An 11,854-nucleotide genomic window follows, 5' to 3' on the forward strand; every position below is an offset into this window, starting at 1 on the left:
GACCGGTTTTTTGGACCGGAACAAAATCCATACTTGTTGTTACTGATGATCACTACATACAAGGAAGCCTGCCAGGAAAATGAAAATCCAACCTTCAAATAAAAAGAAGTTTACCTTAGTCTCCGTCCCTCTCATTTTGCAACAATATTTTCCCGTATTTTCGCCTTTTGTCGCCTTGTCAGAATCTTTCAACTTTGATCCCAAATTCCCTTATATGGGACCATTACAGTCTGCTGGAAAACGCTGGCAGGTTTGTGCGGCGCAGGTTTTCAATCTATTCACAGCGCCGCTACTTTACTAATTGAAATTACTATTGAATTCGGAGCCTATGTTTTCCTTAATCTGCAAAATTGCAGATTGTAAGATTTTTCCTTCTGCAATCTTGAAAACCTATCTGCAAATTGCAGACTGCAGACGGGTATTTCGAACACTGGCTTGCAAAGCTGGACAGGTGTGTTATGCTGAAGAGCTGTTATACTGGCTATACATGATACCCTTCTTCTTTGATACCCAGGCACAAAATATAATATCCAAAATTAATGAACAGCAACTGAAGATACCTTATGTCCAGCTGCAGTATCCAAGACCAAGGGTTGTCCTTGTACAGCCTTAAGCCTGGCAACCAAATATCATCTTCAATCTGCTTTTTAGAAAGGCTAAGTGAATGGCCACAAGACAAGCTGAGATGACAGCTTCTTCATCTAACTGCGAATGGGCAAAGTGCAATCAGAGAAGTGATCAAATGCCTTTTATCAATCCATATCTGTTTAATATTGAACAGCATGGATAGTGACACTGACAGTGTCCGGATATTAAAAACGTCAGCAAAAGCGTCTAATGACGAAATTGACATCCTGTGTACCAGACAATTGTGGAGGAAGAAAATTTCCTTCTAAGTCAATTTCCAATGCCCAAGGACATTCCCGTATAATGTCCTTGCTATGCCAGATTCTGAACATTCTTGCATTGGTGGCGGGGAAGTGTTCAACATACTTTTTGAGAGATTGATTTTAAAGCACCCAAAGCCAAACTGGATTTTTGAACTCAATTCAATGTAAAATTTCATGCAAAAGATGTTTCTTACACAAAAACAAAGAGCTTCCACTTCAGTATTAATTGTGTTTGGCTGGTATAATCACACCCGCAATAAAAAAACATCATAAACACGCAAGTGTAAGAAAACTGAATACATGTGCGTTGAATTTTTCCTGCATGTAAGTTTGCCTGCTTTGACTTATATAATCAAGAACGTACATTTACGTACCTCGAGGGCTAGCGTACAATCTTAACGTACATTCTTCACCTACATGTCAATCAAAGCAGGTGGATTTACGCATAGGAAAAATATGACTTACTGAATGCTCACAAGCAGTTTTCATGCCCGTAGCCAGGGAGGTTCGGAAGAACTTTTTATCTAAAGGTCCAAGATTTTTCTTTAGATGAACTGATTCGTATCACCAGTGGGGCTGGAATCGTATAAAAACTGCCTACTTTGTCATTGAATAAAAAGTTATCTCTGATTCTTTCTTTGAAATCCTCTCCAAAACGCAGGAAATGGCATTTTAGAAGGTTCATTTTTCAAAATTTTCCGGGGGACCCTACGAAACTCGCGCAACCCTCCAGACTGCGACCATATGCGACCAAAAATTACGAAATGCGACTAAACTTTTTACTCTGGTCGCGCACTGCGCGACCGGCAGAGAATCCGCTGTGCGCCTACATGTATTATTGGCTGCCAAATCACTTGTTGTTACTGATGATCACTACATACAAGGAAGCCTGCCAGGAAAATGAAAATCAAGCCTTCACATAAAAGAGGTTTACCTTAGTCTCCGTCTCTCTCATTTTGCAACACTATGCGCGCCTAGGCTAAAAATTTAGTCTGGAGGGTTGCTCGTGCCTTCGCCTTCAAACACTGGAAAGAACCCCCCATTCCAAATCCTGGCTACGGGCATGGTTTTAGTACAGTTTGGTTTTTGCCCACCTGTAAATTGGGTCATAATCTTCAGTCCTCAGCTACATGTATAGCCCTTATACACCTCCTCTAGCAAAGGTCATTCAGTCTAGCCAATGCCCTGTAAAAAGATGTTTGATATTCATGTGTCCACAGAAACATGTAAGACTAATTTCCAGCCTGAAGTGACATAGGATATTATATACCATATTTTCCTTTTCCCTAAACATATAGGATACAGGATGTCTTTTTCTTCATTACACACTCAGGCATGAAGGCACTGTTTAATATCCTAGCTTATACTGCACTGCTCACAGACTAGTAGTTTAGCCTGTCTAACAGATGTAGATACATAAACTTTACTTTATTTTCCTACTATAATGGTGGTTGTCCTTCCGAGGGAAAGACAAAAACAGGTCAAAGCAAGAAGCAAAGTTCAATTCACCACACACTCATGTGACTATACCTGTCCTTGGTGCTGAACACCATCCACACACATGTTAACATGCCTGTCCTTGGTGCTGAACACTATCCACACACATGTTAACATGCCTGTCCTTGGTGCTGAACACTATCCACACACATGTTAACATGCCTGTCCTTGGTGCTGAACACCATCCACTCACATGGTAACATGCCTGTTCTTGGTGCTGAACACCATCCACTCACATGGTAACATGCCTGTCCTTGGTGCTGAACACCATCCACTCACATGTTAACATGCCTGTCCTTGGTGCTGAACACTATCCACTCACATGTTAACATGCCTGTCCTTGGTGCTGAACACCATCCACTCACATGTTAACCTGCCTGTCCTTGGTGCTGAACACCATCCACACACATGTTAACCTGCCTGTCCTTGGTGCTGAACACCATTTATAGTAAATAATACACAAGTAAACATACCTGTCATTCTGTAACTCTTTTGGAGGAAAAGACTCTATATATAAGGCGGAATGACTTTTTTCTTCAATGTACATAATGTAATATTGCAGAATGAACTACGTAGTATTAGATGATCATCTGAGCTATACTGTTGTCTGACTCTTCACCTGTCAATCATGTTGTTCCCAGGACCCCAAAGCCTGAAAGGTTTCAATTTTATCCCAATCTGACTTTCAATGTAATTGTTAATGGTTCTAATTGCAAATTCTATCCAGATGTTCATCTAGATCTGTGTCTGAGATATGATGTTGTCTGACTCACCTGTCAATCATGTTGTTCTTGTTCCCAGGTTCCCAAAGCCAACAATCACCATTTCATCCCAACATTACCTTCAATGTACCACATTGTATTGCAGAATTACATTATATGTAGATCCAGATGTTTGACATATAGATCTGTGTCTGAGTTATACTATTGTCTGACTCACCTGTCAATCATGTTGTTCTTGTTCCCAGGTTACCAAAAGCCTAAATTGTCACCATTTTATCCCAATCTGACCTTCAATGTACTAGATTGTATTGCAGAATATTACATGTTCATCTAGATCTGTGTCTAAGTTATGCTGTAGTTTGACTCATGTCAATCATGTTATTTTTGTTCCCAGGATCCCAAAGCGAAGGGTCACCATTTCATCCCGGTGACGACCCTGGAGGACATGCAGGCTATCCGTGCTGTAGCCTTCCACCCCAGCGGAGCCCTCTACACCATTGGATCTAACTCCAAAACCCTGCGCGTCTGCTCATATCCTGGGGTCACTGACCTAAGGTACGTCGGCCATGATTCTGAGAACTTGTTACAGCAGCTTGTGGTTATGGCACAACATATTAGTTAGTTTAGTATTACATTTTTGAAGGTCCTGGGTTCGAGTACCTGGCAAACCTCAAATGCTGTGCCCTTGGGAAAGGCACTTTAGTACTGATTTCCTCTCTCACCTCAGTAAAACATGAGTACTACTTGGCTTTTGTTTTGCTTGAGCATGTTATTTCATTTTAATTTATTGAAAAAAGTAGGGGTCCATCACAGTGTAAGTGGTTCAAACCCGACAATCTGGATCACAGTCCTTCCACAAAACGTGGAAAATTCAACGAAAAGAAGAATTCAAAGATCTCATACCTCCATGAAATATCTGGAGCTACATGTACATGTATCTGCCACCAAAAAAATCAAGACCATAGCACATGTCCAGAACTAAAGATACAAAAGTTTTGCTGCAGTACCTAGGTCAGCTACCAGGAGGCCAGCATTGGACCTTGACCTTTGTCTTCCTAAGACCTACTGACATTGCCAATTACAGGATCATCAAAATCCTACTCTCCAAGGTTGATGGGGGAAGATCCTTACCTTTTCATGTATGGCCCATTGGCCAGATGGACCCTCTTTGGCCAATAGATCATGACTGCCTGGCCAATTCGATACTGTCTTTTTGCCACCCTAGGATCTGCTTGGAGGTTACAAAATCCATACTGTTCTTAAGTCATGCTGACCACAAATGATAGTAACAGACACACACACACACATGCGCACACACCAAAAACAAACAAAAAACAGTGTTCTACCCAGGCCTTTTTAGCATAGTGGCCCCCTATGCTATGATTTTGACCCCTATGCTATAATTTTGACCCCTATGCTATAATTTTGACCCCTATGCTATGATTTTGACCCCTATGCTATAATTTTGACCGCTATGCTATAATTTTGACCCCTATGCTATGATTTTGACCCCTATGCTATAATTTTGACCGCTATGCTATAATTTTGACTCCTATGCTAAGTTTCAACCAGCATAGTGTTTTGGGAGGGAGAACCTTCATAAATCTTGCAAAAAATGAAAATAATACTTTGGAATGAAGCTATACAAGTCATGTAGCAAAGGGAAAACCTTAACTTCACAAAATCTGTTCCACATTAAACAAGAAATAGTGTCTCAGGGGGTTATGAGTTTCACAATTTTTTAATGCATGATTTGCACCTGGTCCACAAAAGTTGCTCTTCTGTACCTGACCCCTATGCTATGAAAAAATCCTGTCTAGAACACTGAAAAATAATATGAGGTAAAAGTAAACCAAATTGACCAAGTCTTGTACCTGTATCTCCAGACCAGACCAGAAGCCAGAACAGCCGACCGTCCTGTACAAGAGAAACAGACATCACAAGGGGTCCATCTACTGTATCGCCTGGAGTCCCACAGGGAATCTCATCGCTACCGGGTCGAACGACAAGTGTGTGAAGGTGCTCAAGTTCAATGCCGACACCTGTAATGCCGAAGGTTAGTACTGTGAAACAGTGCAGGGTGTGTTTCCAGCTGTAATATTTGGTTGTAACTTTAGCGTATAATGTTCCAACAGACAATATATATTTGTGCGTGTTTCTGTATTGTAAACGGACATTGCCAATTGAAACGCTGATAATATTTTTATAGGTATTAGGCCACACCAATTTAATTTCTTGGTTAACGGATTCGCCCCCTTCATTTTGTTTCTGATTTGCACCAAAAAAATCAACTGCAAAATGCTCATATTTTGCCCTGAACAGTTGAAAACAGTTCTTTTCTTCCTCGTTGTTACAGTTATTCCATCTTTCAATGCAGTGGTATCATTAAAAGTTCAAAATTCATTGTTTAAATTTTGAACCAGCCTGGTGTGTTGACTTCATGGCTCCTATCGTACCCTTTTGGGCCATAATAGGATGCCTAGGCCTGTTTTTGTTTCTATTTTTTTTTGCCCGCCTGCTCCATTTTTTTCTAGAAAAAAATCGATTAACAAAGAAATTAAATTGGTGTGGCCTTAGTGAAAAAAGACAGAGAACAAGCTGTGTTTGGAACCCAGGTCAACAAGACCACATGTAATCCTAAAACCCTAATCGTGTACACCACACAACATCAGTATTGACAGAGTATCCTAATACGTTTAAAGTTAAACTTTTTCATTCTGCAATATGGCATTGGCCAATTTTAAAGTGGCAAGAACCGTATACAAGATGGAAATTATTGGCAACAACATAGGGCTAAAAAAGTTAAAGTTGATGTTGATTACCTGCAAAACCTGATCATATGCAATATACAATTTTTTATCCTGAAATCTAAAAGCAATGCTTAATTAAATTTGATAACTAACTATTGAAGAGTAGCCAATTTAAGTTGTCAGTTACCATAGCACTGAAACTCCAATCCCTTGTCCTGTCAAATGATTAAAAGCATCTTTCTTTGATTTTTGTTTTTACATTACTTAAATCAACCAACTAGATATTAAATTCTTCTTGGCATCCACTATCTTTCATCAGTCTGTACTGGCAACAGTAGTTGTCTGAAATACTTGTCTGAAATATTTATCTCTTTGGAAAATCTTCTGGATGTCTTACCTTCCTCGACGTGTTTCTGTTCTTTATTCCAACCCCTTACAAAAGCTTTGTCTTCGGGTGTCTCTGTCCAGAACATAGCTTAAACATGAATGTATATTCATACATAAACCTGTAAATCAACAGATCTGTTTTCATTATTTCCCTACTTTGCCTAGCCTAATTCACAAAGAGATGTCTTGTATGATAGCAAAAATGTGTTGCACATACACACGTATGTGTACAAAAAATCTTTCTTCTAATACCGATATTGCTCTAAACTTACATACAAATGGCTCCTTATTTGTGTCTGAGGATATTGCATACACACAGCTCCTTATTCGTGTCTGAGGATTCAGTGGAACTGTCCCCGTGTCTTTCAGTGCCTGCTCCAAACTCCTGCACCAGAAGCCATGGCCTGGAATCCATACTATTCTAGCTCCAGTTTGCTCCGTCACTTCCACGCAGAATAATAGGGCCCCATCCCCATAATTATAATCATTTCTCAGTATTATTGGGGGCCAGAGCAATGTTCTAGCCAGCATCCGTGTTTCCGTCATTTGACAGAATTTTGCTGCTTATGACGGACAAACGTTTTGCGTATTCCATCATCTTTGTCTTTGACAGACAAAAATCGATGTGTAAAGATATGGGGAAAGATGTCAATAAGCTTAGACTACCAGCCAAATTTGCTCCTGAAAATGCAGGAAATTGTGTTTCAGGTGGTCAAGATTTCAAAATTTTTAAGAGGGAGCATGCCCTCCAGTCCCCCTAGGATTGTCGTGCCACTAAGTCTTGATATGCTGTTACGCCAAACAAAATTGAGAATGATGATGGAAAAAAATTCAGACTGGCTAGAACACTGTGCCAGGCTACTGTGCAGGGAATGGTACTGGCAGGAAGCGAATGGAGCTAAAATAGATGGATACCAAGCTACACATCAGAAACACAGCGTAGTGTAGAAAATGTCAGTAGTTCACCCTGGCATGTTTTGTTCTCAGATTGGCCACAGCTTTCTGATCCTGACAACCCAGAGAATGAGCTGGCCCAAGGCATGCTATCACCTGAGTTTGGTTTGAATAATAATTAGGTGGAGGCTTTAAAAAGGTGTAAGCACTCAATATACGCCTATGTATTCAGAAATCAACAAATTAATATTATAATTTCTCTCAACTGCTTAAAGGCAAAAATTTCAACTGATCATAATATGTTTGATGCCAGTTAGAATTTGAATCATGAAATCATAAATTTTTGTAAGCAAAAAATTTTTTCTACTTGATCGGGATCCACCTTTAGCTCAACAATCTTATGTTGTCTTAATATAATCTTACCCTATCTTATGTTGGGTTATTAGAAATGACATTATATGAAATGAGGTACAAAATCTTCATGAATTATCTTATCTTTCAAGAAAGACACTTGCCAGGTTCCATGACCTAGACTGATTTCCTATAATAATTATGCTTCTGTTTAAATACATACTATTAGATTCCATAGCCATTTTTTCATTTTGATTTTTTTTGCCACAAACATCGAAGGCATTTTCCTAACGCCCAGGGAAAAAAATGTTGTGTTTCCTGCTTCATTCCTGAAAAATATAGGGTCAGCAAGTAGGGATTATTTTTTTCTTCTTCTTCTTTTTTTAGACTTTGGCGATCTCTAGTGATCCAACTTATACAATACAGTTTAACCAGGTAAAGCTTACATGAGGACACTTTTATTTTCAATGTCAATGTTGGAAAACCTATTGTACAACACTTCTTCACTCAGGTGTCAGATCATGGAGCTAGAAAAGGTCATTCGGCTTGAAAAATTCATGTTCCTTGCAGGGATCCACAAAAAAAGTCTAGGGTCAGCAGGTTTTTCTCGGGTCAGTTGGGAAACAGGAAACACAACATTTTTTTCCTTGGCCTAATAGGATATACAATAGCTTGGGTACCATCCTGGTTAGTTTATGCCTACTCCAACAGTCACTACCCATTTAGTAACTAACAGAGCAGACATAAACTAACCAGGATGGTATGTACCCAGGCTACATGTACTAATCACTACAAGGCGTAGGAAAAAATTGTGTGCTTCCTATTTCCCGACCGACCCTAGAAAAACCTGCCTTTTTTGTGTGTAGACCCCTGCAAGGAACATAGATTTTTCAGGCTTTTCTAGCTCCATGATCTGACACCTGAGTGATGAAACATTGTACAGTCAGTTTTCCAACATTGACAATTGAAAATGAAAGTATCCTCTTGCAATTTTTACTTTGTTAATTAAAACTGTATTATACAAGTTGGATCACTACAGATTGCCAAAGTCTAGAAAAGATAATCCCTATCTACCGATGCTAAGTGAATGACTGAAACAGGAAACATGTTTTTTTCCTAGGTCCAATGTTTGTTCACATGAAAACAGTTGTTAAAAGTTGTTTTGATTTTTTAGGCCCTGATATGGAGCTGACCATGCATGATGGTACAGTCCGGGACCTGGTGTTCATGAGAGATGTGAACCAGGGCTATCCCATTCTCATCAGCGGGGGTGCCGGGGACTGCTGTATCTACACCACTGACTGTGAAAAAGGGGAGGGGCTGCATGCCCTGGCTGGACATACAGGTACTCTTCACAACTGTTCTTTTCTTCCGTGAATAGTTTCATGAGGTTAGTAAGTCACTGAATAAAGAGACACTTTTTACACAACCAAGTGTTTTGTTCAGCCGACGTTTCGGTGACTGTCTGTCACCTTCCTCAGGGCAATTCTGTCTGTTATCTCTGATTGCACTACAGATTGTGTACAGAACCTAAATCATTAATATTCTGCAGATTTCTCTTGCAAAGTTGTACACCTTTTCATTGGACTTTTTTTAGGCCCTCGGCTTTGTGCCAAATATTCATTTATTCCAAGCTTGGGTGCTAGATGTCGGAATTATATCAATGAAAACCAAGCAGATGTTAGGAGGAAAAGACTTGTCAAGTGAAACAAGAAGTTAAGCAATTCTTCTGCTAATAAACTATTAAAATTCTCTTCTCTGTTAGAAAGAGCTTGTAATAGTGATACATAACAATTGTGTTGAATAGCAGTGCTATTACTAATATTAGTATTAGTCCAATTCAAGTCACAAAGGAGACCAATTATTTGAGTCACACATCGTCATCACACTCAAGCTATTCTCATCTTGGCTCCCAGGCAGCTTTTTTTATAGCTTTTCATGTTTTCTTACTTGCGCAGGCCATGTGTTGACGCTGTATGCGTGGGGAGGGTGTCTGCTTGCCTCCGGTGCCCAGGACAAGACCATCCGTCTGTGGGACCTGCGAGCACCCAGATGTGTGGCCATCATCAGCAGTACAACCACCGGCATGGGCCCTGGAGGTGGGACCTGTCTCTAACATTACAGAACACTCTTTGTCTGCAGGGCTCGAAATTCATTTTAAGTAATAGGTGCACTGATGCACCCAATCTAAAAAACTAGGCCTGGTGGACAACAAAAATTTTGGGGTGCACCATATAAGTAAAATGTCAGCAAAAACTAATTATGTTTCATTTGTAAACAAATGTACTATAACAATGATTTTATTATATTTTTACCCTTACATGTAGATATTAAGAATATGCTGTATACTACTATACATTTAACATCTTTACATACATAAACTTAGGAAAATATTTGGGTGCACTGGTTCACCCACAGATAAAAAATGGGTGCACAGCTCCAAATTTGGGTGCACATGCACCCAGTATTTCAAGCCCTGGTCTATGCGTCCTCATTAATTGCACATATAATTGCAGGAGTTCTCTCTACTACTGGATAATTATATAAAATTATGGAGAATAATTTCTGGGCATTTCGAGTGACATCCACCACTCTTCTTCAGCGTCACTGATTGCAGGAGTTGTTTAAAGCTTTCTAGTGATGTGTCTTGTTTTCTTCAATTACAGTCAGCCCAGTAGCGTCAGTCTGTGTGGACCCGAGCGGCCGACTCCTGGCCTCAGGTCACGAGGACAACAGCTGTATGTTGTACGACATCAGCGGCGGTCGCGTGGTCCAAGCCTTCAAACCTCACACCAGCGACGTCCGCTCCACGCGCTTCTCTCCCAACGCCTACCACCTCCTCACCGGGTCCTACGATCATTCCATTAAAATCATCGACCTTCAAGGTACTTGTTACATTGACGACTATTTTCAACATGGCTGACCATTTTCTTTTTCCATCTAAGATGCCTGTAACACATTGAGAACCTTCCCCCAACCACCAAACAACCAAGGTTGGCTGACGTTTAGGAGTAGCATGACTAGGTTTAGGCCACGCCCACTTTTCTATACGAATCAAAGCAAATTTGAGTCAGATTTTAGTCAAATTTGACACCCCAACCTGTGCACACCCTGAACACTGCTGACCTATTCCTGAACGCCACTCACCAGCCAACCATGGCTGAACCTCCCGTCCACACCCAAATTTTTGTATTAGTTTGAAACATTTGGCTGACGCAGCCAAACAGTAGCCAACCTCACCAAATGCAAGCCAACCACAGTCGACCTTGCTCCCGTCTCCCAACCATATTTGTCTATGCGTGACAGGAGCTTTAGCTGGTACATTGTAAATGCACATAAACAACACAGCACTTTTGATGAAATTATCTCAATTAAAGACTTGCTGAAATTTGGAAGTGAAGAACTTCCTTCAATGTGTTGTACACATTTTAATGTCACTGAACTAAGTGAGATCTACTGGTCGAATTAATGAAATTAAATAGAATAATTGAATTTTTTTTTGTTTTTCCGTAGGTGATCTTACAAAGACGCTACCGGTGACGACAGTAGCCACACACAAGGACAAGGTAATCCAGTGCAGATGGCACCCCACCGAGAACGCTTTCCTCTCCACCAGTGCAGACAGAACAGTCACACTGTGGGGAGAACCGCAGCACAGATAGGCCGCCTGACCAGCAACGATAAAAAACAAACTACGTACCTTTGCCTTGGGAGCAGGTTTAAAAGCGCCCAATGTAGTTTCAGGTCTTGAAACCCGGATTTTCAAAGTTACGCCAAAAAGTACATGATCATTTTGATACATGAACGCCAGCGTCTGGCACCCAGGCTTAAGTCGTTTGCGGTCACAGAAGATAGCCAAGTTGTCTTCTTGCGCACAATGCTATATTGCTTGTGGTTAATGGGGGAAAAATTCAGGACCGGAAAAAAATGTTCGTCTTAGGCCGTTTGATGTTGTGTCAGGCGGTAAAGAGCTCGCTGAAAATCTGCGTGCTACCAGCTGGGCAGATATATTGGAAGTCGCAAGAAATAAAAGACTCCTTGCGTAGCTTGTTTCTGCACTGTTTTCAAACAACCAAAGTATGAAGTAATGATGCAAATGTGCTAATATTATCGTCTCTACCAGACTAACTATGCTGGCTATATATAGGAGAATATTTGCCGGGGGAGTTTGGCCGCCTTGGGGTTTGACTGGACTTCGGAGGGAAAGAAACTACCTCCCCGCGGCCGGACTCCCTTGGCCCATTTTATTCTCTTTTTTGCCAAATTTTACGATCCGTATTCCCGTAGAAAAGCCCAGATTGCCTTAGTTATAGTATTTCCAGTCTTAACTCACTGATACTGCATTGGGTGCTTTTAAACAAGT

The 11,854-nt window shown here is 40.6% G+C and overlaps 1 protein-coding gene across 4 annotated transcripts in view; it reads left to right on the plus strand.

Annotated features, from left to right (window-relative positions):
* LOC109482607 (WD repeat-containing protein 47-like) overlaps positions 1–11,306 on the plus strand; it is a 49,443-nt gene extending 38,137 nt beyond the window's left edge. Inside the window, exons 11-17 of one of the 4 annotated variants that reach the window (XM_019785402.1) lie at positions 3,504–3,664; positions 4,996–5,165; positions 7,234–7,284; positions 8,666–8,836; positions 9,450–9,590; positions 10,158–10,376; positions 11,005–11,306. In XM_019785402.1, coding sequence (XP_019640961.1) covers positions 3,504–3,664; positions 4,996–5,165; positions 7,234–7,284; positions 8,666–8,836; positions 9,450–9,590; positions 10,158–10,376; positions 11,005–11,153 — 1,062 coding nt within the window. In that variant the 3' untranslated portion in view covers positions 11,154–11,306. The remainder of the gene's footprint in view (positions 1–3,503; positions 3,665–4,995; positions 5,166–7,233; positions 7,285–8,665; positions 8,837–9,449; positions 9,591–10,157; positions 10,377–11,004) is intronic. The other 3 variants (XM_019785400.1, XM_019785401.1, XM_019785403.1) reach the window with 3 other exon arrangements.
* The last annotated feature ends 548 nt before the right edge of the window (positions 11,307–11,854 follow it).

The sequence above is a fragment of the Branchiostoma belcheri genome, unplaced genomic scaffold (assembly GCF_001625305.1).
Source record: "Branchiostoma belcheri isolate BF01 breed outbred unplaced genomic scaffold, Haploidv18h27 scaffold6, whole genome shotgun sequence".
NCBI classification, from domain to species: Eukaryota; Metazoa; Chordata; class Leptocardii; order Amphioxiformes; family Branchiostomatidae; genus Branchiostoma; species Branchiostoma belcheri.